This window comes from Carassius auratus, chromosome 44 (genome assembly GCF_003368295.1).
Source record: "Carassius auratus strain Wakin chromosome 44, ASM336829v1, whole genome shotgun sequence".
NCBI classification, from domain to species: Eukaryota; Metazoa; Chordata; class Actinopteri; order Cypriniformes; family Cyprinidae; genus Carassius; species Carassius auratus.
Genome location: NC_039286.1, coordinates 3,629,031 through 3,651,146, shown reverse-complemented (window position 1 = coordinate 3,651,146; position 22,116 = coordinate 3,629,031). Strand labels below are relative to the sequence as shown.

Sequence of the window (22,116 nt, the reverse complement as noted above, 5' to 3'; positions counted from 1 at the left end):
ATTACTCAAGATATTGATCTGGGGACTCCAGGGAATTGCGTGTAACTTCTGATCAGCGCTCTTTCATCTTGTTGTCATTGACATTTCTCAATGTCATTGTCAGCTGTATGATGCTACAAACAGTTGTATCGATTACAAAGGGATTTATGGGGACATAAGTGGCCGGTGAGCGGGTTCACACTGTTCTCTCCCATTTCACAGACACACTGACTTAGTGACTGATATTTCGGCTCACCAGAGAGTTTTGAGGGGGGTGCAGCGAGGGAAGGAGGGAGGGAGGGTGGATGACGACGAGAGCGTGTTGGAGGCGTGCACACACACACACACACACTCAGTCTCGCATACAGCCTTACAGAGACAGGAGGGGAGAGTCAGAGACACGGAGAAGAAGAGGAGGAGTGAGAGAGAGAGAGAAGGAGAGAATGTCTGCTGAGAGGGTGGCTGTCGTTCCTCGTTCTCAAACCGGCCCTCGCTGAGACACCATGGGCTGTATTGGCTCCCGCACCATCAGTAAGACACTCTCTGTTTTGATTGTCTTTCTCTTCCAGGTTGAAAGGAGACCAGCCAGGGGTAGAGGAGTGATAGGCGATGCTCACACACACAAAAGGTGTGTGTCTCTATGGAAACCTTTTGTTTAAAGGCCATTTGTCCTCCAGTCTTTGACAGTGATTCGGTACACCGCGTTTGGGAAGCCTGGATGGAGGTGTCAGCTTTTGAGAGCCGTTAGTGCGTCTGGAATTGATAGCCGCATGCGTTCACGTGCATGCGTTAGATACAGACAGACCCTTTGCTCAGTGGTTTCAAAGATCCAAAGTGGAATTTTTGGAGCGTATGATTGCATTCAATGCACCTCCAGAAGGGACGGTCTCAAAGACTTGTAATATCTGACACTGTGCTAAGGTCACATTAGGAGCTGTTTGTGTGAAAACAGCAGCAGTTCACAGGTTTGAGTGTATACGTTCGTACATGCAGGTTCACTGAAGAGGGTGTTTTTCAGGATCAGAGGTGCAGGGTCCACACGCTCATGCAAAAAGACGTTCAGGTGTGACGCGGAGCCGGCTGGATGCGCTTCACATGTAGGTCAAATTCTGCAAAGTCAATGGCACCGGTGGGCACCTTTTCCCGCCAAACGGGTATGCGTTAACACAACCGTTGATGACAAATTGCGGGTGTTTTGCCACGATTAATATTCTGCTGTAACTGTGAGATGGCTGGCAGGCTGACTACCCTGGAGAGAAGACACAGAATTGTTCCATCTTAAACGTGTTTTACGATGCCTGTACGCCCATTAAGACGAGAGCGCAGCATCAAAACAAACCCAAGCAGCTGAAGGAGTGACAAATAAAGAAATGCCGCTGTATTTGACCTTTGATTGTCATTGAGCTGTGATGCCAAAGGAGTAGAGAGTCTAGATGGAAGGTTTCTTTCACATAATAAAGCTATTGCACAAAGTGTCAGAGTAGGACATATTGGGTAATTAGGGATTAAAATTTACAGGCTGTATTTATATCCTGCTTATTAACTACATTTAATCGCCTCTGATAGAAATACTTATTTTTTTAGAATAAAATGTCATATATATATATATATACAAGATGTGGCACTGAAATTGGCCGGGTATCTTTTATTCTCTGGAGAGGAGCGTGGATTGAATATTTAGTGTGTTTGGCTATAAATAGTGTCTACTTTACAGTGACCGAAAAAGAGAAGAGAGAGGATAAGATGAATGCTAAATAATATGGGTCAAGAGCCTGATACGAGCCTGTGGTTGTTCATCCCCTTATTTTGAGTGAAGCAAACACTTCTAATGTAAGCTGAGGAAATTGATGTGCTGTCGAGATGTTGCACTGACGTTCTCATTGGCTCAACCAAGGCCCTGTCATAGATTTTTTGTTATTCTTGACTTAATGACCTCACAAACAAATTGTTGCTGCAGCCAGAAAGAAGAACATTCTTAGGTCTGCACTGAACATCACAAATCCTTCAAAGACACAGTGTTAACGATAAAATGCATTGCATTTGAATTATACTGTATTTGTTATATACTACATGTGTGTATGTGTTTTGGTTTTTAATTAGAGTCACTTACACAGCTATTGCCCATCTCACAAGATCAAGTAATGAATCTACCACAGCCCTGGCACTACTGAAAAACCTGAATCTAGTGACAGTCAATCAAAGTATTCAACTAGAAATACCCTCATGCAGCTTTCAGTAAATGAGCCTCAAATGACACTTCACAGGCTTTCCTTATTAAAGTTGTTCTGTTATCCAAGCTGTCAAACATATTCACTGGGAATATGTTTGCTATAATTATAGTCTTCTGTACTTCACCAGTCAGCAGTGAGGGTCAATCTATGGCTGTAAACACAGGACTAAGCATATTAAACATATTATCATAAATTAAATGAGTATATATTGTTATATTTGAACTGCAACTTTGTGCGCCCCCTCTAGTTATTAAGCTTCATTGTAAGACACAACGTGTTGATGATGTCTTTTTATGTATATTTATATATATTTTTCTTTATATTATATTTATTTGAAAATATATTATGATATATTTGCTCTATAATGACGTATTTGCTTGTCTTTTTTATATATATTGCTATGTATATTTTTCTATATATTCCATAATACATATTCTAGAGCAGTTGAACAGTTTTGTCACTGTATGCCGAATGATGAATGATCTGATCTTATGGTTAAATTCCAAGTAAGTGTCTCCGGAGTGTATACAACGAGCAATAAGTATGAGAGAAGTATGTGTTGGCAAGCTTGAAAGAACAGTGACACAATGCTGTGCAATAAAAGACTTTTCTCTCGTTTGCTGAGTGCTTCATGATAAATAATTTTTTCAAAGTCTCTTTGGGTAAATGTACATATAGATCGGAAAAACGGCTCGTGTATTTGTTTGTCAAAGGATTGCGTGTGAGAACGGTCATGTAGGTGTGTTTGGGAGGGCATCAGATAGATGGCTGAGCTCTTGGCACTAATGCTGATGTTTGCACTGGGTTGCTCTTTGTATGTGTTTGTTCTGCTCTGAGCTATTGGGTTACTCAGGGATGCCTCTTTGTATTGATTTAATTTCAAGCTCTGAAAAAGGGACAGACAAGCTGACATGCATATGGTCTCTCTCTACCTTTCCATCTCTCTCTCTCACACACACACACACACACACACACACACACACACACACACACACACACACACACACACACACACACACACACACACACACACAATCTCCTGTGCATGTGTGATTGCATGATCCAGCTTGTGTGGTGACATGCACGGTCCAAGGTGACTGGCTCAGTATTATTGAGACGTTTACTCCTCAAGGAGGAGGAGGCAGAAGGGGCATAAGGAATCACAAAGAGAGAGAGAGAGAAGTACCGCAAAGAATGAGTCAGACGAGTGAAGGGAAGGAGGGAGGCACTGGGAGTGACAGCCAGGAAGTTCTCAAATATCTTCTGGTGAATTTGTACCTCTTATCATTCTCATCCAGTGTTGTCCATAATGGGACCTGATCCTCAGGTTACTTTTAGGTTTTATTCTAAAAGTGCCCTCTGTCTTTTCTTATTTTAAGCTGCTGCTATCCAGTTTCACCTGTCTGATCACTCAAACAAAGTTTGCAACAGTAGAAGCAGGTGGTTCTTTTACAGTTTTCCATTAATAATAGGTTGAGGGTCCTTTCATAAACCAATAATTTAGAGGAGAGTTTTAAGTCCCAAGTGAAGAAATGTTCAGCCTCACAAGTCAAAACCACAATGAAATGCAATAACATTTTCCCTTCCTTTCTCTCTTTACTTTCTCTTTATAGCTTTACTTGTAACTAAAAAATGTTGCTTAAGTTATATATTATTTTGAACTTATGAAAAATCGATATATTTAAAGCAGAACAACTGTTTTCAGCATTTATAATAAGACATTTCCTTGAGCAGCATATCAGCATATTATAATGATTAGAATGATTTCTGAAGGATAATAAGATTCTTGTTGATAGAGTTTTCTGATATTCATTTTGGGCATTTATTTGCTCAAATTCATTATGCAGCATTGCATAGCACAGAAAATGAGATTTTGGTATAACTTTATCAAACCAGACGTTGTCCTAGTTTGATAACTAGCTGACTCATCAACAGTAATTGCTGCTGTTCAGCTTAGTTTCCGTTCATGGATTTCTATTTCTCATACTCCCCATCTCTCTTTTACTGTCCCCTTTTTACTAATGGTCAGTCTTTTGCTCATATACTTTTTGCTGGGGTATTTTCACTGGGTCACTTAATTTCTATTTCTCTGTCTTATATGAACACGAAAGACACATCTGTGACTAAGGGGATCTTAACACAACAACAATTTTTTTTTTGAAAATAGGCTTCGATGTGCAAGTTTTTGAAAATTATAACATTATCATCTCTGTATAAACTACAAACATGTCATTTTGTGAAAGTGTTGATATTACGTGCATGCATATTACGTGTTCAGCCTAGGAATGCATTTATGCGCAGGCATGTAATGTTTCTTTACAAAGTGATATCGCCAACTACTGGCCTGGCACGCATAATACAGCATTTTTATTTGGTTTCGCAGATTCGTCTGAACAGGGATTTTTTTGACAACATTGTTGTCTGTACGCAAAACTTTTCAAAGATCCAAAAGAAAAACATTTCTGTTTTTAGTACAATCATTGTCGTGTAAACATACCCTCTTCAGGAAGTGGTTAAAACACCAACAAGATGCTTCTGACTTGTGAATGAAGTGTAAATGCGTCTTCTTGTTCTGCCCAAATATGAAAAGTTACACCTCTAGATCTCAGAACTCTGAATTTCTATTTGAGCTGAAGAGTGAAAATTTCCCAGCTCTGCATTAGCATTAATATAGCCTGGGAACAGCAGATTTGATCTTCCATTTTGAGTAGACATAAACCTAATTGGATAGCAATCTGATCGATTAAGTGTAAATACCCATTTGTGTTCCCTTCATTATCCTGATCATCTGTAAATCTGTGCTCTCAATCGTGACTCTTCCGGAGCCTCTCTCTGCATCTTTAAACTTAGTGTCATTTTAATCTCTCTACGCCTAACCCGCTTTTGTCCTCCGTTTTTCTTTGTTATACTGCATAGCATAGTGTTCCTTCCTTCATTCAGTGTCTCAGTCTTTCTCTCATCCTCTTTGTCTCTGTCTTTCCTTTCCCTCCCCCTCTTCTCCATGTGTTTTTGGCTCAGTACTGGAGGTGAGTCAGCCTCTTGGACTTCACTCTTAATCAGAATCACTTAGAGAGTCACCGTGTATCAGAGTTCCGGCCTGCATTCCTTTATTTGTCCCTTTTTCTTGCTGTATAATAAAATCTCAAAGATGTTCCCAGACATGCTAGGCAGTGAGATCTGTCAAGCCAGATTGTACCATGGTCCAGTCGTTCCTCCATCTGGTTGTTGGCAATGCAGATCTTCTGCTGCTTCTGACTGTGATACAATCAGGCTTGCACCGGGTGTCTAGGAATCTTCAGCCTGTTCCTTATTGTTCACTGTGCATTGAAGTTAGCTTTTATCCTCATCACATGCAGCTTTGTTTATCCCGTTTGACTACTTATTTCGTCAGTATCGCTCACCCTTTATCCTTTCCCCTGAAGCTCTGGCCCTCATAATGCTCAGTGTCAGACTCAGACATAAATGTAGATGGGCAGAGTAAACAGTGCAGGCCATCTATCTTTGCTCTCATCTAGTCATTGTTACTGGTCTGTTGGTCCTGACTGTCTCCTTTGTAATTGATTACAAGTAGATTTGGTTTACCTTAACTCACTTTCTCTGTTTACTCTTCACTCTTGTTCACTGGTCTCCTCTAGAGCTGCACCACTCTGCATGGCTCTATCTATCTCTCCAGAGTGGGTTAGGTTGATTGAGGAAATGGCCCAAAGGCCCAAAGGCTCTGCTGTACTTACAGAGAGAGAGAGCCCAGCAATTAAAAGACACACGCTCACACACACACATGCACAGGGTGCAATTAATGCATTCTCAGATCTGAGTCTGGAGTGAAAAAAACAAAACAAAAAAACAGATGCAAATAGACCAATGACTGGTGCATTCTGTTTTGATGCAATTAACCCCATCACAAATATTGTATTTCTAATTCTTCAATGGTTTAGGACTGTTGTAAATAAGTTCACTGGATGAAACCGATGCTAAACTCAATTTCACTGATATTGGGCTAAATTAAATAGAACTAAATTGAATAGAGAGAGATGGGGGATGGAGAGAGAGCACATGCACTGCAGATAGACAGGGTCTCATTCATTAAAAATTGCACATGTGCACAGTGACGGTTCTCACACAGAATTTGTGCAAGACCTACAACACGATTTTGGCCACAATTTTGCTGTTTGAGACTTTTTGGAATCACAAAAGTTTTATTTTTTCATATGGAAGAGTCATCAGTCTTGGATCTTTTAGTGAGACATGCTCAACATGCATGCATTTTAAAAATAGACTTATTACTGAAATGGCTGGAAACTGTTTACAGGAGAATATTACATCACTGCTTCATTACAGCAAGAACACAAATCATATCAACCTTTGTACGCCAATATTTTGGCAGCAACTGGTATGCAATGAAATATTAAAATATGTATAATATACAGTTATATAAATTAGGGCTTGGAATGATTTTACTAGTAAACCAAATACTTGTTTCTTCAAATGTCTGTTATTTAAAAATGACATCCATCATTTAGAGAGATAAAATGCAAGAAATATATATTATTGAATAGGGTATTTAAATAAATGTTAAACATATGACTGAAAACTAAATACACAGTTTTATCACTGAAGATCCATGCAAATGTATTTTTACAGCTTTAACCATGAGAGAAAATTACCATTCCTAATAGGGCTTTTGTGATGAATTCTGAAAGTCTGTTAGCATTTTAAGAAAGGTGAATACTGGACAATTTTCAGGGCTTTTAACACATAACTAAGATAATCTTTCACTTATCCAAAAATTTGTGTCAGATGGCAAAGTTATGCAAAGTCTTATTGGGGTCATAGTGTACAATCTGACAAGCGGCAATTGTAGCAGGAAAAAACTGCACAGCAGGCACTAGGTTTTACTCTTGTTCTACAATGAATTGATGAACCTGGGTTGTTGTAAATGAAGGGAGCAGCGACCGCAGTTAGCAATTAGCATACAAAAATAAACCATCTCTCTATGCCGTAAGGGCTTCCACACAATCTCTCCTTTACAGCCATTTATCATTCTTTGCAAACATACCCTTACTCTCACTAGAGACGATAACATTAGCAGCAAACGTGCCATTCTCAAAAACAGTCGGAACACAATAAACATTTTATATAAGCCAATAGTGCACATGATCACCTGCATGTTTGCATATGTTTATATGTTTGTTCCGGATAATTGTTTGATTGCTGGTTGGCCTTATGCACCGTGTTGTGTTTTGTCACTGAACGATGTGGCTTCATTTATTGCTTTGTCTCAAAAACAAAGTCATTATGCTACAATATTATGTGTTTATCTCTAATGTTACAGGGCGATTGTTTTCAGGCACATCATTCAAAATGTTAGTTTGTCATTTTGAATGAGTCACTGAAAACTCACACCATCAACATAATCAAAATGATGCCAAAGTGCAGGAAGCTAGAATAAAAAATAAACATATTTATGAATCTAATGAATATGATTACAATATTAAAGATGTCCAAATTCTTTTCTTCTAAGAACACATGCTTGTTTGAGGTTAATCTTAAATTCACCATCCCTTGGAAGCCTCTTCTTAAAATACAGTGCCTGTTAATTAGCATAATTACATCAAGTAATATGATGACTTAATGTTTTTAGCATTTTATTGGAATGATGCTGCCACACTCACACACATCACATGGACTTAGTTTCAGTTTCCACGGTATTCCCTTAGTATTTGTTGTCATGGTTGTTAATGTGTCAATCAGTTCAGCTATGCACACCTTATAAACTTCAGTATTTAAGTTTATGCCTTTCACCCCTTCGTTATTGGGTATTGTTTTTTACTATGCTTTGGTTGGATGCTGGTCTCTCTGCTTGAATCATATTATGGATTTATTAAATCACCACTTATTAAATCTGACCTATTGATCACAATACCAGCCGCACTAACAACCCAGTGCCCAGACTCCGGGGCTCAGCAGCCCATGCCCAGGCAGTGAAAGTGACTCTGTCACAACACACGAGCAAGTGCTAACAACAGCGACTGAGCTGAACATCGCACGGAGCCAGACCAGTTGTATGAGCCAGCATCTTCATCCATCGCTGAGGGACGGAGTGTGGAATTTGTGAGGATGGAAGTAAGCCTCTGATCAACCTCCCGCCTCTTAGAGCGAGTGTTTGGCCATCACACTGGAAAACTGTTTTGAATTTAGAGAGATTGATTTTCTATCCTCTTTGCTACCACCTGAATTAGTCTGCTATGTCCCAAACTCACTGGTCCCACCCAATCTCCCTCTCCCACCACCTCTCCAAAATTCTGTCAGGATTATTTCCAGTCCCCAGTTACTCCTGCCATCCAGTCATCACTTCCTCCCATCAGTCCCCCTTTGCCTCCTCTCAGTGGTGGGTCAACACATCAGGCCAGCTGGGAGCAATCTCTTCCTGGATGTGGGAAGCCTCTGGATCCATTTTCTGCCTCTGCACACTCCACTACTCCTCGACCTGTTGCCCTGACTCCTGTGCGCCATTCTCCTTCAACGTCAGCAGTGACCATCAGACTTTCGGCCTCTCCGGGCTCCTTCAGACCATTGGTACTGCCTGGGTTGGACATCGCCGTGTCTCTGCTGCACACTGTAGCTCCGCCCTTCCTCAGGCTCTGCCTCCCCCCTCAGTTGGTCCATCTCAACCTCAGCCCACTGGATCCCTGCTGCCATCTCAGGGGGTCGTCGCTGCGGTCATCGGAGTCCTGTCGCTGCATTGGCTCTTTGGCTGTGTGGTGGGCTTCCTCCACGTCATCGTCGTATCTGTTATCCTCATGGTGCCGTCTGTCTCTACACCTCCATGGCTCCTCCCTCCTGCAATGCCACCGTGGGGCGAATGCGAAGCTGTCTCAAATGTGGCCTGGATCATCATCTTGCCCTTTGTTTTCAGTTTGCACCATCTTCCCTTAACATTTGTTGTCATGGATGTTAATTTGTGTCATTCTGTTCAGCTGTGCACACCTTAATAACTTCAGTATTTAAGTTCATACCTTTCACCCATTAATTGTTGGGCATTGTTACTATGCTTTGGTTGGATGCTGTTCTCTCTGCTTGGATCATATTGTGGATTTATTAAAGCCTGTTTGGAATTATCTTCATCTTCGTAGTCCTGCTGGTTTGATACAACCTTATTATCGTGACAGATGCGAAATAAAAGCGTGATGCAACAAATCTCCTTCCCCACAGAGTGCTGGCGGTTTTGGATAGATAATTAATCTAATTTTAGGTCTTTGTGTGAATGTCAGCAGAAAATGTAGCGAGAAGCTGTCAGTTTGACTTAGCATTTTTGGTAAAGGTTGCATAAGCCACATGCCTATTCCCTTATCTCTCTCTCTCTATGTCTGTCCCTCTCTTTTTCCCTGCAGCGGCGGATGCAGTTCCAGTTCGGAAAGATGGGGAGCAGGTAAATAAAACTACAGCGCTTTGCATATTTAAGATTTGCTTTGGGCCAAACCTTTGTCCCATGTTGTGAGCTTAGGCTTTAAGGATCACATCTAAATTACGTCCTTCGCTGAAATAATACTTTTGCGATGTCTGCATTTCTGTCCAAAGCTATCATACCTGCCAAGTGCTGACATTTGTGCCTCATGACACTTTAATGAAGTCTTTAGCTAACACGAAGACCCCCTGCGTGCCACACGCACGCCTTGCCACCCTGTGGTGCTGAAAGTCAGAGAAAGCTTGATGGTATAATGTGTATTTGAAAAGCCTCTATATTAGATTCTCAGCAAAGGCCACAGGTGCTGGACCCTAGAGCCCAGCCATTACCGTACAGTATTGCCGTATAACGGCTTTGTCTCCTGGGAAGACATAGCCTCATCCGTCTTCCCGGTTTGCTCTCTGGTTCTACGTCCCACCCAAGGGCAACAGCCCCTGGCTTGTCGCTCTACTCATCCACGGATGAATTTGGCTCAAAATCGACCATTTGGTTACTGGTAGCTGTCCAAACCAAACGGCATGTTTAATATCTCAATGCAGAGTTAAGAAGCTGAGCCAAGGGCTGGTGTCATCACACTGTAGCTGGAGCCAATTGAAAGTGTCTGTGTTGTGCATGTATGCATTTGTGTTAGGGAGCTGCACTCAAAAAGGCACTTATTGGTTTCTAAATAAAGCACAATAAAAACCAAAATTATTTGTCATTTAACATTCAAAGAAAATCTCTCAAGAATCAGGTGCTAGTTGCTAAGTAGCAAGGCTGTTTTAGTTATCTTATTGCTAGCTCAAACACCCTCAAACTTAAACTTCACATGATAAATGTATTCTAGGTTAATTCGGAAGGTCCTAGATGGGACTAGTTTGTTTTACAAACTTGTACAGTTTTTGCTTTAATAATACATGTTTTTATTCTCACACAACCAAATATAAGCATCAAATTATCTATCTGACCTCTAAGAAAATCTATTCTAACAGGAATATACAGGATCGTGGTTTATTATTTACAGGACTCCTTGACTTTCATTTGATAACTAAATTTCTCTTTCATAATTTAGACCTTTCTGACAACTTTCTGTGTGAATCAATTACAACCATATCAAGTATTGCTGGCAAGTCATTTGGTTTAAAATGATATCAAAACAAAAGTTCAACCATGGACTGATAAAAATGCTCATTATAGTAACAGTGTCTCTAAATTATTTACATACAATTTTAATTTGGTCACATATAGTTAACAGTTCAGGTATTACTGATATCTCGTCTCATTTAACAACTGAATAAACTCAATAGGTAAAGTTTGATCACAGGCTGACCATAGTGCTCATGATATTATCAGGGTCTTTTAATTATTTACAGAATTTTTCAGTCATATCTCATTTATAGCTCTGTTTATTTATTATCATTTTATGAAACTTGAATTATGAAATAACAGTTTAAGAATGGCTGGCATCTCATCTAATTTAAAAGAAAAATACATTTTGATCATATACTGATAAAAGTGTTCATTATAGTAGCAGTGTCTTTTAATTATTTAATTATTTAGTATCTATGGGTTTCACTACACCTGAATCCAGAGCACATTACCTTGCAAAAACCCAAACTTTCCCATCGCTACATTAAATCACAGCTGTCCTCTCTTAATAATTGTAACTTAAAAATTGTTTTGAAAACAAATCCCATTAAAAGTTTTACACAGTGTAAAGTGTGTGGCAAAACATGAATTACTTCATCACTGCATATAGAAAAGAAAACGAATTCTATGTTTTTAATTTGCACCTATCTGTTTTTGCCCCCCACTAAAAGTAGTAGGTGGCGGCCGTAATTGCAAGCCAGCCTAAAAAAATGTATTTTTAGGAACTAGCTCCAAGTTTATGTAACAGAAGCAGCCATAAACATTAAGATGGTGGGAAACGAATCGATCAACCCCCGAATGGCCAAGGGGGCAGACACCAACTCCTTTCTGATAGTGACCTCCATTTGACCTTTCATATTGATCTTTCTCTTAATGAACAATGAGCGGCTATGCTGTTCGTACTGGCACCAGTGTTTGTCTCACTGCGCTGGGTGCGGTGTAAATGCGATCGATAGCACTCTTTGAGTATGTTTGGGATGGCTAGGATTACGTACTTCAGTGCTACTCATCAAAGTCGCCTCCATCTCCTCTTGCTGCTGTCCTCATCCAGTGTAAAGACTTCTAAGGCAGACATCAACACAGATACACTATAGGTGGTACTTCATTCATGAATAGTTTACACCATTATTATCTGTATAACACAACAAGGGTGCATACAGAGATATAACTTGGTTGGTTTACACAACAGTTCATAACAGATGAACAGCGTCTCGCCTCCTTCTCTTTCTCCTGCTTTCTGTTTATCTGTTGTTCTTCTTCCAGATCTAGTGTTCTGTTCTTGGCTTGATGTTTCGCCTTCTGTCGTTTCCTGCTAACTGAAATCATGCCTTTTCCTTGCTTTCACTGTATCTTTCCCATCTTTTCTTTAACTGTTATCTGCTTTGCTTCAAGCATGGACGTGCTGAATTTTCCTGGGAAGGAATCAATGTAAGTCCGGTATTGACCTTTGCCTTTGCCTCTCTTGATTTGACTCAATCTTTTTTTTTTTTTAATGATATTTCTCTCTAGGGGTATCCAGCAATTTAGTTTTTTAACAAATGCTCAAAAACATTGACATTATGTCAGGTACATTACTGTTTAAAAGTTTTTAATAATTATGATTTTAGAATTTTTTGAAAATAAATTCCTTATGCTCACCAAGGCTGCATTTATCAAAAATATTGTAAAACCAGTACTGTTGTTGAATATGATTTCTGAAGGATCATGTGACACTGGAAAAATAGAGTAACGACTTCTGAAAATGTAGCTTTGCCATCACAGGAATAAATTACATTAAAAAAATTTAACAATTGCAATTATTTTAAATTGTAATATTTCACACAAAAAAAAACAACAACAAAAAAATGCATAAGAGACTTATTTAAAAAAAACTTAAAAACATAATAATCCAATCTTTTGACCAGTGGTGTTTGATGGTGAGTTTGTGAAGGTAAATATCATATAGTAAGATGGTTGAAAAGTAATTTTACTGGAGATGCTAATATACTTTGTTTGTATGAACATAGATCACAAACTCACCTTAAATGTCTGCCGTGACTCCACAGTGTTCAGTAAGTGGCAGATGTCTTTGGGCGGATGAGTAACAGGGCCAGCTGTATTCGATTGGCCACGTCATGTTATCTGAGATTTGGCCCATTTCTGCGACTTGTAGGTGGCACTGGATGTGAGAGATCAGAGATGATAACACAGTGTGGTTCACATGGAGTTACTGACATCTGCTCTCATCTTTAAATGAAAAAAAAAAGTGAATACAACAAAAGTTAATGATTCTTAGCAGTTATATATATTATTTTTTTTTACTATTATATTATTTATTCATATATTGAATTAACTTTTTTTTTTTTTAGAATATTTCTATTTAGCTTTCATTTATTTTTAATCTTAAAATTTTTATTTAGTTGTGTTCAGTTCTAATTTACATTTATGTATTTTAAATTGAAGTATACATCTAATATTTATACAAAAAAACTTATTTTTAATAGTTTTAGTTTTAGCTAACAATAACAACACTCATTCTTACAGGTTTCCGTCATCAAGATTGAAGGAATTCTGAAACACAACAACCAGAAGTCAAAAAGCATGATGTCACACACTAAGATTCTGACAAATCTTTTTAATCTTAATTTTATATTTCTTTCTTCTTTGGAACACAAAAGGAGCAAATTTGAATTATTGTCAAACTTGTGACTAAATTATTGTAAACTGAATCAAATTATTTTTTTCAATGATTGGGTTATGATTGGTTATGATATATGTTATTGGCAATCAGTACTTTTCTAATGAAAATAGGCTGAATGTTTTCAATGAATAACAACTAACAGAAAGTTTTTGAATCACTACAGAAGATTCAGAATACTGTTGAACAAACTATGTTTATGGTTCTTTTTTTAATCATTTGATGCTTGACAGCTCCAATCCTCATTTACATTCATTTTGAGTGACAAAATAGGAACAAACGCACTTGATGATGAAGGAAATTAAATACTCTGTTTTCCACCAACTGGCCGGGGGTGCTGAAATACAATTGGGTGAACTGGCAGTGGGCGGGTTTTAACAAACCAAAACGAAGACTAAGATTCTGACCAGGAATACACATATTCAAAGGAGAATAACTGACTGCAGCATTGTTTTTCAGATAAACAAGTATGTTAATTTAGCATGTTTCTTTAATATCTGCAAACATATTATGGTATTTTATGCAGTCAAAAACTTACAAACAGCACCTTTAATTTGCTACCACAACAGTAAAAAGTTTACAGCTAGGCTAATAAACTATATTGCTTGGCTTGTTTATTGTTAATTATAATTAATAAATGTAATTATTCACTTAACCTTTGTTTCTTTTATCATTGCCAACATTTAATGAAAGTGAGCCATATGTGGCTGTGTGTTACCGTGATTTTTGTGGTTTATCGCTTTAATTGTCGCAGCTTTTGCTGCTTCTCTAATGCTGCCCTTTCTTTCGTTTTCTTTCTTTTTTTTCGACAGCTGTCCATGGAGGACACCACCTCCATTTTGCCCCGTTTGAAGCGGAACTCCAACGCCTATGGGATTGGAGCTCTGGCTAAGTCCTCTCTGACAGGTGTGTCAGGTGTGTGTCTGTCCTGGTAGCTGGTAACCGACCCCATGTTGGCTCCAGAGGAGGAGATGGAGATTGGAGCCAACATGGCTGCCCCTGTGGGTTCCCCTCCCTATCTAGTTTCACCACCTGCCTCCTCCATTAATAAGTGCATGTCAATGGCCTCTTTAGCCATTGATGAAATCCCCAGTCAGACCTAACAAAAGTTCACAAAATAAAACAAAAGGCTGACGTAAGTGCACTATCCATCTCCACAAGGTAACTGCCGGGAAACGTAATCTTTCGGTGTGATGCCAGCTGTGTATTGTAGTCTGTTTTGTTGTTTTGTGAGGTGAAGTGCCCTTTTGTGAAGTAAACTGTTGCTCATTAATGTGTTGTGGTGTTGTCTTTTATGGATACTGCTCACTGTCACAACAGGTTTCGGGAAACGTAGGTATCTGGATCTCTCTTGATTTCATGTCCTGTATCTTTTGTATTTCTCTTGTTTTTCCTAAATGCTTGGAAATGGGGTGAAGTGCCCAAGTGATACCATTAGATTGTTTTCCCCCTTGAACAAATGGAGGTGATTTATCAAAGTATTTAAAGAGAGCAGTCACTTCATCAGATGGGGTTTTTATCATTGTCAGCAGCCTAGAGAAAACAAATCACACAACCGTCTGCGAGGTTACCATCAGACTACCTCGTTTTTTATTATGTTTTAAATGAATGCGCCTTTCGTTCAGTTGAGATATTTGCATGCTAATGAGCCATTTTGTTTAAAGGAAATGTTCAGACATGTCCCTTTTGGCTCTAATTATTCATACATGCATAAAAGCTTCTGAATCTCACGTAATTCATTACACTTGAGAATAATGAATTTCTAAACATGGTCAACCACTTGCATCTCTCTCACCGCTTGTGCGGCGATTGATCAAATCTACAGACTGTAGCACGCTCATAATCATTCATTCAGTTGTTATCATCCAGAGAGCCTTGCAGTAGTGTACTGTACTAAGGTGATTAAACAAAAGACACATATCCCATAATGCACTGCCTGGCTGCTTTCATTTCGCCCCTTTCTCCAGCTCCATTTAAAGTCTGTACAGGTGCTGACTTGTGTTGGTTTTTCTTTAGGGGTTACCAGATCAATGAAGGACAAAGTGACCAAGCCCACTGCCATGGCTCAGGGTCGTGTGGCCCACATGATTGAGTGGCAGAGCTGGGGTAAACCATCTGCAGGGCCAGAAGGGGGAGCGGGGCGCTCCAATCTGAACCGTGAGAGGGAGAGACGGCTTGAAAATGATGCCTATAGTGACCTGAGTGATGGAGAAAAAGAGGCACGAATGGCAGCGGGTGAGATGACTTGAAAATGTATATAGTAAAGTCACCATATAGAAATGTCGTCGTAAAATATATATATATATATTTTTTTTCTAACCTATCAGTATATTTGGGTTTTAAGCTTAAATTATACCTCACTTATTTTGGAATGTTTTGCTGCTCAATACAAATAATAGCATGGGGCCAGAAAAATGCAATTATATTGTTATAAATATTATATTACCAAAAAAGTATATATTTACTCTATATTATTCTCTTAAAGTCTCAATATCTCATGCAATTTTGTTTCTCTGGTCAGTTTATGTTCCGGTTTAAAGGTGTTTATAAATAAATAAACATTTCAGTACATTCATTTCAGATGTTTTTATCAGCACAAAAATGTGGGCTTTTTAACAATTTTTTGTTAGCAAATTAGTGTCACACGATCCTTCAGAATTTATACTAACATGCTGATTTGGTCCCAAAGAAACATTGTACTGCTTAATATTTTGTGGAAACCGTAAAACAGCTTTTGAAGAATAGAAAGATCAAAAGAGCAGAGCAGCATTTATTTGTGAAAATTTTTTTTGTAACATTTAGAAATGTCTTAACTGTCATTTTTGATTAATTCAATGCATACTTTCATTTCTAAACAAAAGTATGAATTTCTTTAACAATATTAATAATAATAAAAAACGTACTGACCCCAAATTTTTTAACATGTCCCAAAATAAAAATTTGGCAATGTTTAGTGGAGTGAACCACCCAGTGAGAATCTAATTTATTTTTTTACAACATTTATCCAGTGTATCTTTAAAACATCAAAATAGTAAATGGACTTTTTGCAGGCATTATGCAGCAGTTTGCCATCTCTGAGGCCGCACTCTTAGGCTGGAACTCTATGGATGGAGAGAGTCTCTGTGCCAACTCCAACCAGGGCAGCGTGGCTCACCTCAGTGAGGTTAACCAGGAGAGCATCACCAGCAGAGGTGAGGGTCACCAACATCCACCTCATGCCATAACAGAATGGAGACATTGTTGGAGAGATTTTAAAAAGGCAATATCATTTATGTTATGTCACATCAAAGCTCAGATATTACAAGCACACACTTCTTAAGCACATCCTTGCATGATTATTACACTGGCTGCTCAAAAAAGCTCTTGCCGTAAGAACTGTTTGCATCTTTTGACAGGAGTCTCCTAACCACACCACTTGGATATTTCTGCAGATTTGTTTTATATTGTTTACCTTGCCTTGACTGATGTGACTTCCAGTTCATTTGACAGGTCTAGAGCGCATTGCCACCACTTTATTTAGTGTGAGGAAATGTGTCAGAGATGCCACAGTGACAGCTGCAGGCCAAAAGGCGACGGGGGAGAAGAGCAGAACAGCACTTTTCCTGAGGTTCAACTATCAGAGCTAATACAAGCCTTGGGTTGAAGCCAGGTTGCAGCTTTTTTATATTTTTAAAGGGATAGTCCAACCAAATGGAATAACAACCTAATGTCATTCCAAACTTGTATAATATTCTTTCTTTTGAGGAGCAAAAGAATGAGATATTTTCAAGAATGTTAAAAGTCCTTCTGACTTTCATTATATGGATAAAAAAGTCAATGGTTCATTTTTGGGTTTAAATCATCTCTTTAAAATGATTAGTGACGTGACATTCAGCCAAGTATGGTGTCCCATACTCAGAATTCATGCTCTGTATTTAACCCATCCAAAGTGCGCGCACGCACACACGCACACACACACACACACACACACACACACACACACACACACACACACACACACACACACACACAGCAGTGGGCAGCCATTTATGCTGTGGCGCCCGGGGAGCAGTTGGGGGTTCGGTGCCTTAATTGCTCAAGGGCACCTCAGTCGTGGTATTGCCGACCCGAGACTCAAACCCACAACCCTAGGGTTAGGAGTCAAACTCTCTAACCACTAGGCCACAACTTCCCCCTGTATGATTAGCATGATTAAAAATAATTTTACATCTAAAAGAATATTGGAGTCCACACCACAACAAGAATGATATCGGCACAGATGAAGGCTATCAATCAAAATCACTTCCACAGTCTTTGATGAAAAAAGAACAAGAAAAAACATTGCCAGCCAATCAGAATCCATCCTGCTTTAAAGAACTTGAGCATTTAAAGGGGCAGACAAAACTGCAAAGTATAGAACTTTAGAATGTTACTGTGTGTTTGTGTGAATGCTAATATAGTTATTGTTCCAGAAACTGCTTTGATTTCACCTGCATTTGAACCTTCACCTTATGACCTTCTGTCTGTCTCTCCTTCGTTCTACGTCTTTGTCCTTCAGACCAGCCGTTGCATCATTCCTCTGCAGATGTGTGGCCTCACACCTACGTCTCCCAAGGCCTTTACTGTCTCTCCTCCTCTGATGCGTGGGAGCCAATCAGCAACGGGCCCTCGGGTGTAGCTTCTCCCGCTGCCAGCTCTTACATCATGGCGGGCGGGGCTTCGGGTGAGGGTTATGACGGCTCCACCCACTATTTGACGTTGCAGCAGCCACCGACCCACCTACAGCAGTTCCAACAGTATCAGCAGTACCAGCAGCAGCAGCTCCTGCAGTATCAACAGGTCAGAAAACACAGTTTGAGACGCAGCCATGTTTACATGCTCAGAGGAACACTACAGAGTTGTGTTTAGCTCTACTGCTTGACCTATTTTAGCCAGGTGTCGTCCACAGGGTGACGCTTGCTGACGTCTTGCTGTATTTAGAACAGTATTGATGACGGAAATGACTATGACTGAAAGGGGTGATGGAGTTCAGGTGTCACATCTCTGCAAGTAGTTTATCCAGTGCCTGAAATACTTTAAAATAATATTATTATGTAATTACATTGCTATTATATGTATCATTATGTATATGTTAAGGATCACAAGACTGGAGTTAAATAGCTGCTTAATATTAAGCTTTGCCAACACAGGAATAAATTTCATTTAAAAATATTTTAAAATACAAAACGGCTACTTTAAATTTTAATCTCAATCAATTTAAAACAAAACAATTTGCAATTGTAAGTTTAGACACTCATTAAAGATGTTCAGGACAAATTTTTAGGATATTAAAATAATTTTTTTTTGCTTCAAAGATTGTTTCTCCCATCATACATGCAAACATTCATGATTATTTTTCTCATGTTTCTCTTGGAAGTCTTTGGAACATCGAATGCACAGCGCCTCTCACTCCTTACAAGCCACTCCCAACAGCACTATTCACAGTTTGGGCCCGCCCACCCACCCGAGACTTGCTGACCTGTGGGCGGCGGCTCAGACGGAGCCCCATCAGATGGAGATGCTGGGACACATGGGCGTGACCATGGCCGAAATGGGAATGGGGGAAGTTTACGGTGAGGAATACGTAGCGGAGACCGAATGCATCCCAGAGCAGCAAGAGGAGGAGGAAATCAAGGTGGCATATTTTAACTCCACATCCTTAATCACCGGTTAACCCAAAACTGGAAGTTTAATGAAAATTTACTCACTCTCTGGCCACCCGAGATGTAGATGGGTAAAGATCAGAACAGAGTTGGAGAAATTAAATCACTTGCACATAAATGGATCCTCTGCAGTGAATGGGTGCCGTCAGAATGAGAGTCCAAACAGCTGATAAAAACATCACAAGAAACCACAATCAGTCCAATTAGTTTCTTACAAACACAAAGCCTTTTACTTCACAAGACATTAATCGATGGACTGGAGTCGCGTGGATAACTGTGATGTTTTATCAGCTGTTTGGTCTCTCATTCTGATGGCACCCATTCACAGCAGAGGGTCCATTTGTATGCAAGTGATGTAATGCTTAATTTATCCAAATCTGTTCTGATGAAGAAACAAACTCATCTACGTCCTGGATGGCCTGAGGGTTTGTAAATATTCAAAAAATAAGGTGAACTATACCTTTAATATTTTTTTTTTCTTTCTCAAGGAGGATGACATAACACTTACCCTCGAACCCGAGCTGTCATCTGTAACTCCCGCCCTGACCCCTCCATCTCTGAGAGAGGACTCCACCCCACCTGGGACCATGAGCCCAGGGCAAGCACCAGCAGAGCCAGTGGTTGAGCACATGACCTATGAAGTCACATCCTGCGTCGTCCAATCACAAGAGGAGAAAGAAGAAGAGGTGGGGGATGGGGCTGTTGTCATTGTGGCAACCAACTGAAGGTTTAAATCGAGTGGCATCCGAAAGTGGAGCGAATAAAACAAAACTGTTTGTGAAATAATCCACCAGTTAAGCTATTGTATACGCCCTTTTACCCCAGATGTGTACTCGTAAGGACTGTCACATCAGGAACAAAACATGCTCTGAGCTCTGGGCGCCTGTACAGACTAAACGCGGGAGAGTGTCAAAGCCAGGATGATACATTATATGTGCTGCTGCTGCTGTTTTATGGCAGGAGCGCTGGAGTCCAAGGCCGCTTACGAAAGAAAACGAAGAGTGCAATACTGAGAAATCAATACAACCAAAAGAAAGTGCATGCAGAATTATTATTATTATTATTTTTTGAGTATTTAAGTGACTGAATTAACAGTATCCACATAGTAATAATATATATTGATTTTTTTAATAAAACTAAAAGCCAATGAAACAAATATTTATTTGTATGTATATATATATATATAACATGTATGTACTGTATGTATGTTAGTATGGATGTATGGATGTATGTGTATTTAAAGGTATATTCTGAAAAAAAAAAAAATGTTACGAATTTGCCGTTTGCGTGAAGTGTCCCCTAGGTACCTACAACACACTTGTACACACACTTACACAAACACTGATGCACACACAAATACACACCCTGGAAAACATGTTTTTGCTCTTAATGTATCCAAGCACAATACTGCCCAAATGGAAACAGTGCTGCCCTTTTCAACATCCTAACTGTATTGTTACTAAGACTTATGCACTACTATGGACATAAACGAATGTATTGCCTATCTTCATAGCGACAGCCCGGTTCTGTCCTCAAGTTTTTTGATTTGTTCTGCTTTATTTTTCTCATCGGTGTCTGTGTTTATCTTGCCTGGCGGAGCTGCTCAAAATTGATTTGCACTGAACAACAAAAAGAAAACTGATGGATCATCATCGTCAGTCTGGGACGTTCCATTAATCTTCTCATGCAAAAAGAGGAGTAAACTTTGGATGCTTTTAATCCGTTGAGGTTGAGACTACAGGGAACCAAACTGATTCCTGAAGACCGTACATGGATCCGTTCATTACAATTTTTGATGAACTAACATGCAGGAGCCATTTATATCATGCATGCATGCATTTTCTATGTTATTTACATTATAGCTTTCCCTGTTGCTGACATAATGCAGATAAAGAGATAAACTCTCATTACCTCAGTAAAATCACTTGGTAATGGGCTAGTTGACATGTTAGGTCACAGCATGTTCTTGTCATGAAAGACCGTATGACTGTGGAAAGACGTGAAAAGAAGGTGCTTTTCTGGTTAATGCTTGCAGGCTTTCCACTAATTATTGAATAAGCTGTAATTTAAAAACCTTCAGCAGAAAGAAGTGCCCTCGAATACTAGCTTGCACATGTCAAGCCTTTGTCGATACTTATATACGTTCCAAAAGAGAGAGACAGCTAAAACATTTTGGATGTGGCAACACTAATTTAGATTTAGAGACGTTTGGTTTAGCAATGATTTATATTCTTTGATGATTTTGAGAGTTTTGATTAATGCTGTTATGCAATGCTGTGGTAACACTTATTTTTCTGTACTAATGAGGCCTGCGTGTTGTCATTCTTTGTGATGTTTCGAACATCACAGGACTAGCGTCTGCCGGATGAGAGTCATTTTTAAAGATCTCATGTTTGTTTTGGGAAATTCGAGAGCAGGCGAAATGAGAAAGATTGAAGTGCATGATCTCTCGTTGTTAGATTCTTTGGAAAGTACACTTTCAGCATTTTTAATGTCAGAGCTCTTTGTGAAATGTCCAAAAGATGGTGACATTATTAGCTCACAGCAATGATGTCATAATTCTGCCATACTCTGTGAAATATGATGCATTTAGTGCAGAATGGCAAAGCAACGCGTGAAATCAGAAATGGGTTTCTGATTATTGAGGAATAAAAATAAAGCAAGGTCGCAATCTTGCAGTTTCTTCATCTCCATTCGGTGTCATCCTGTAACCTCATGTGCATTTTAATATGTTGTAAATAAAATCCTTATTGCGAAGGTCTGTCTCATTTGTTAATCACTTTAGAGATTTATAAAAGATCAATAACTTGTATAGGTATATTCATATACTATATATAATATGTAATATAATATACATATAATATATTTCACTGAAACACTTGTACTTTTTAACACAATGATTAAAATAATAATAATTAAAATATATATATTATTCGACATCTGACTAATCTAAGA

The 22,116-nt window shown here is 39.1% G+C and overlaps 1 protein-coding gene across 6 annotated transcripts; it reads left to right on the top strand.

Annotated features, from left to right (window-relative positions):
• The first annotated feature begins 278 nt into the window (after positions 1-278).
• LOC113062155 (protein FAM131B-like) lies at positions 279-21,918 on the top strand. Of its 6 annotated transcripts, none has more exons than XM_026231780.1 (9): positions 281-510; positions 9,602-9,639; positions 12,196-12,231; positions 14,293-14,386; positions 15,497-15,715; positions 16,531-16,671; positions 18,018-18,298; positions 18,876-19,133; positions 19,650-21,918. In XM_026231780.1, exons 1-9 carry the CDS (start codon positions 483-485, stop codon positions 19,884-19,886), a joined length of 1,332 nt encoding a protein of 443 aa, XP_026087565.1. In that variant the 5' UTR covers positions 281-482; the 3' UTR covers positions 19,887-21,918. The 6 variants fall into 6 exon arrangements, with proteins under 6 accessions (XP_026087569.1, XP_026087565.1, XP_026087568.1 ...); XM_026231779.1 differs by having other exon boundaries at positions 282-510; positions 14,293-14,395; XM_026231781.1 differs by lacking the exon at positions 12,196-12,231 and having other exon boundaries at positions 282-510; positions 14,293-14,395.
• Positions 21,919-22,116: the final 198 nt, after the last annotated feature.

Bases quoted from the DNA above. Each gene is read 5' to 3' on its own strand.
- LOC113062155 (XM_026231779.1), top strand. From the start codon at position 483: ATGGGCTGTATTGGCTCCCGCACCATCA. The intron at 9,640-12,195 runs GTAAATAAAACT...CTTTGCTTCAAG, and splicing joins TTCGGAAAGATGGGGAGCAG to CATGGACGTGCTGAATTTTC. The intron at 12,232-14,292 runs GTAAGTCCGGTA...TTTTTTCGACAG, and splicing joins TTTCCTGGGAAGGAATCAAT to CTGTCCATGGAGGACACCAC.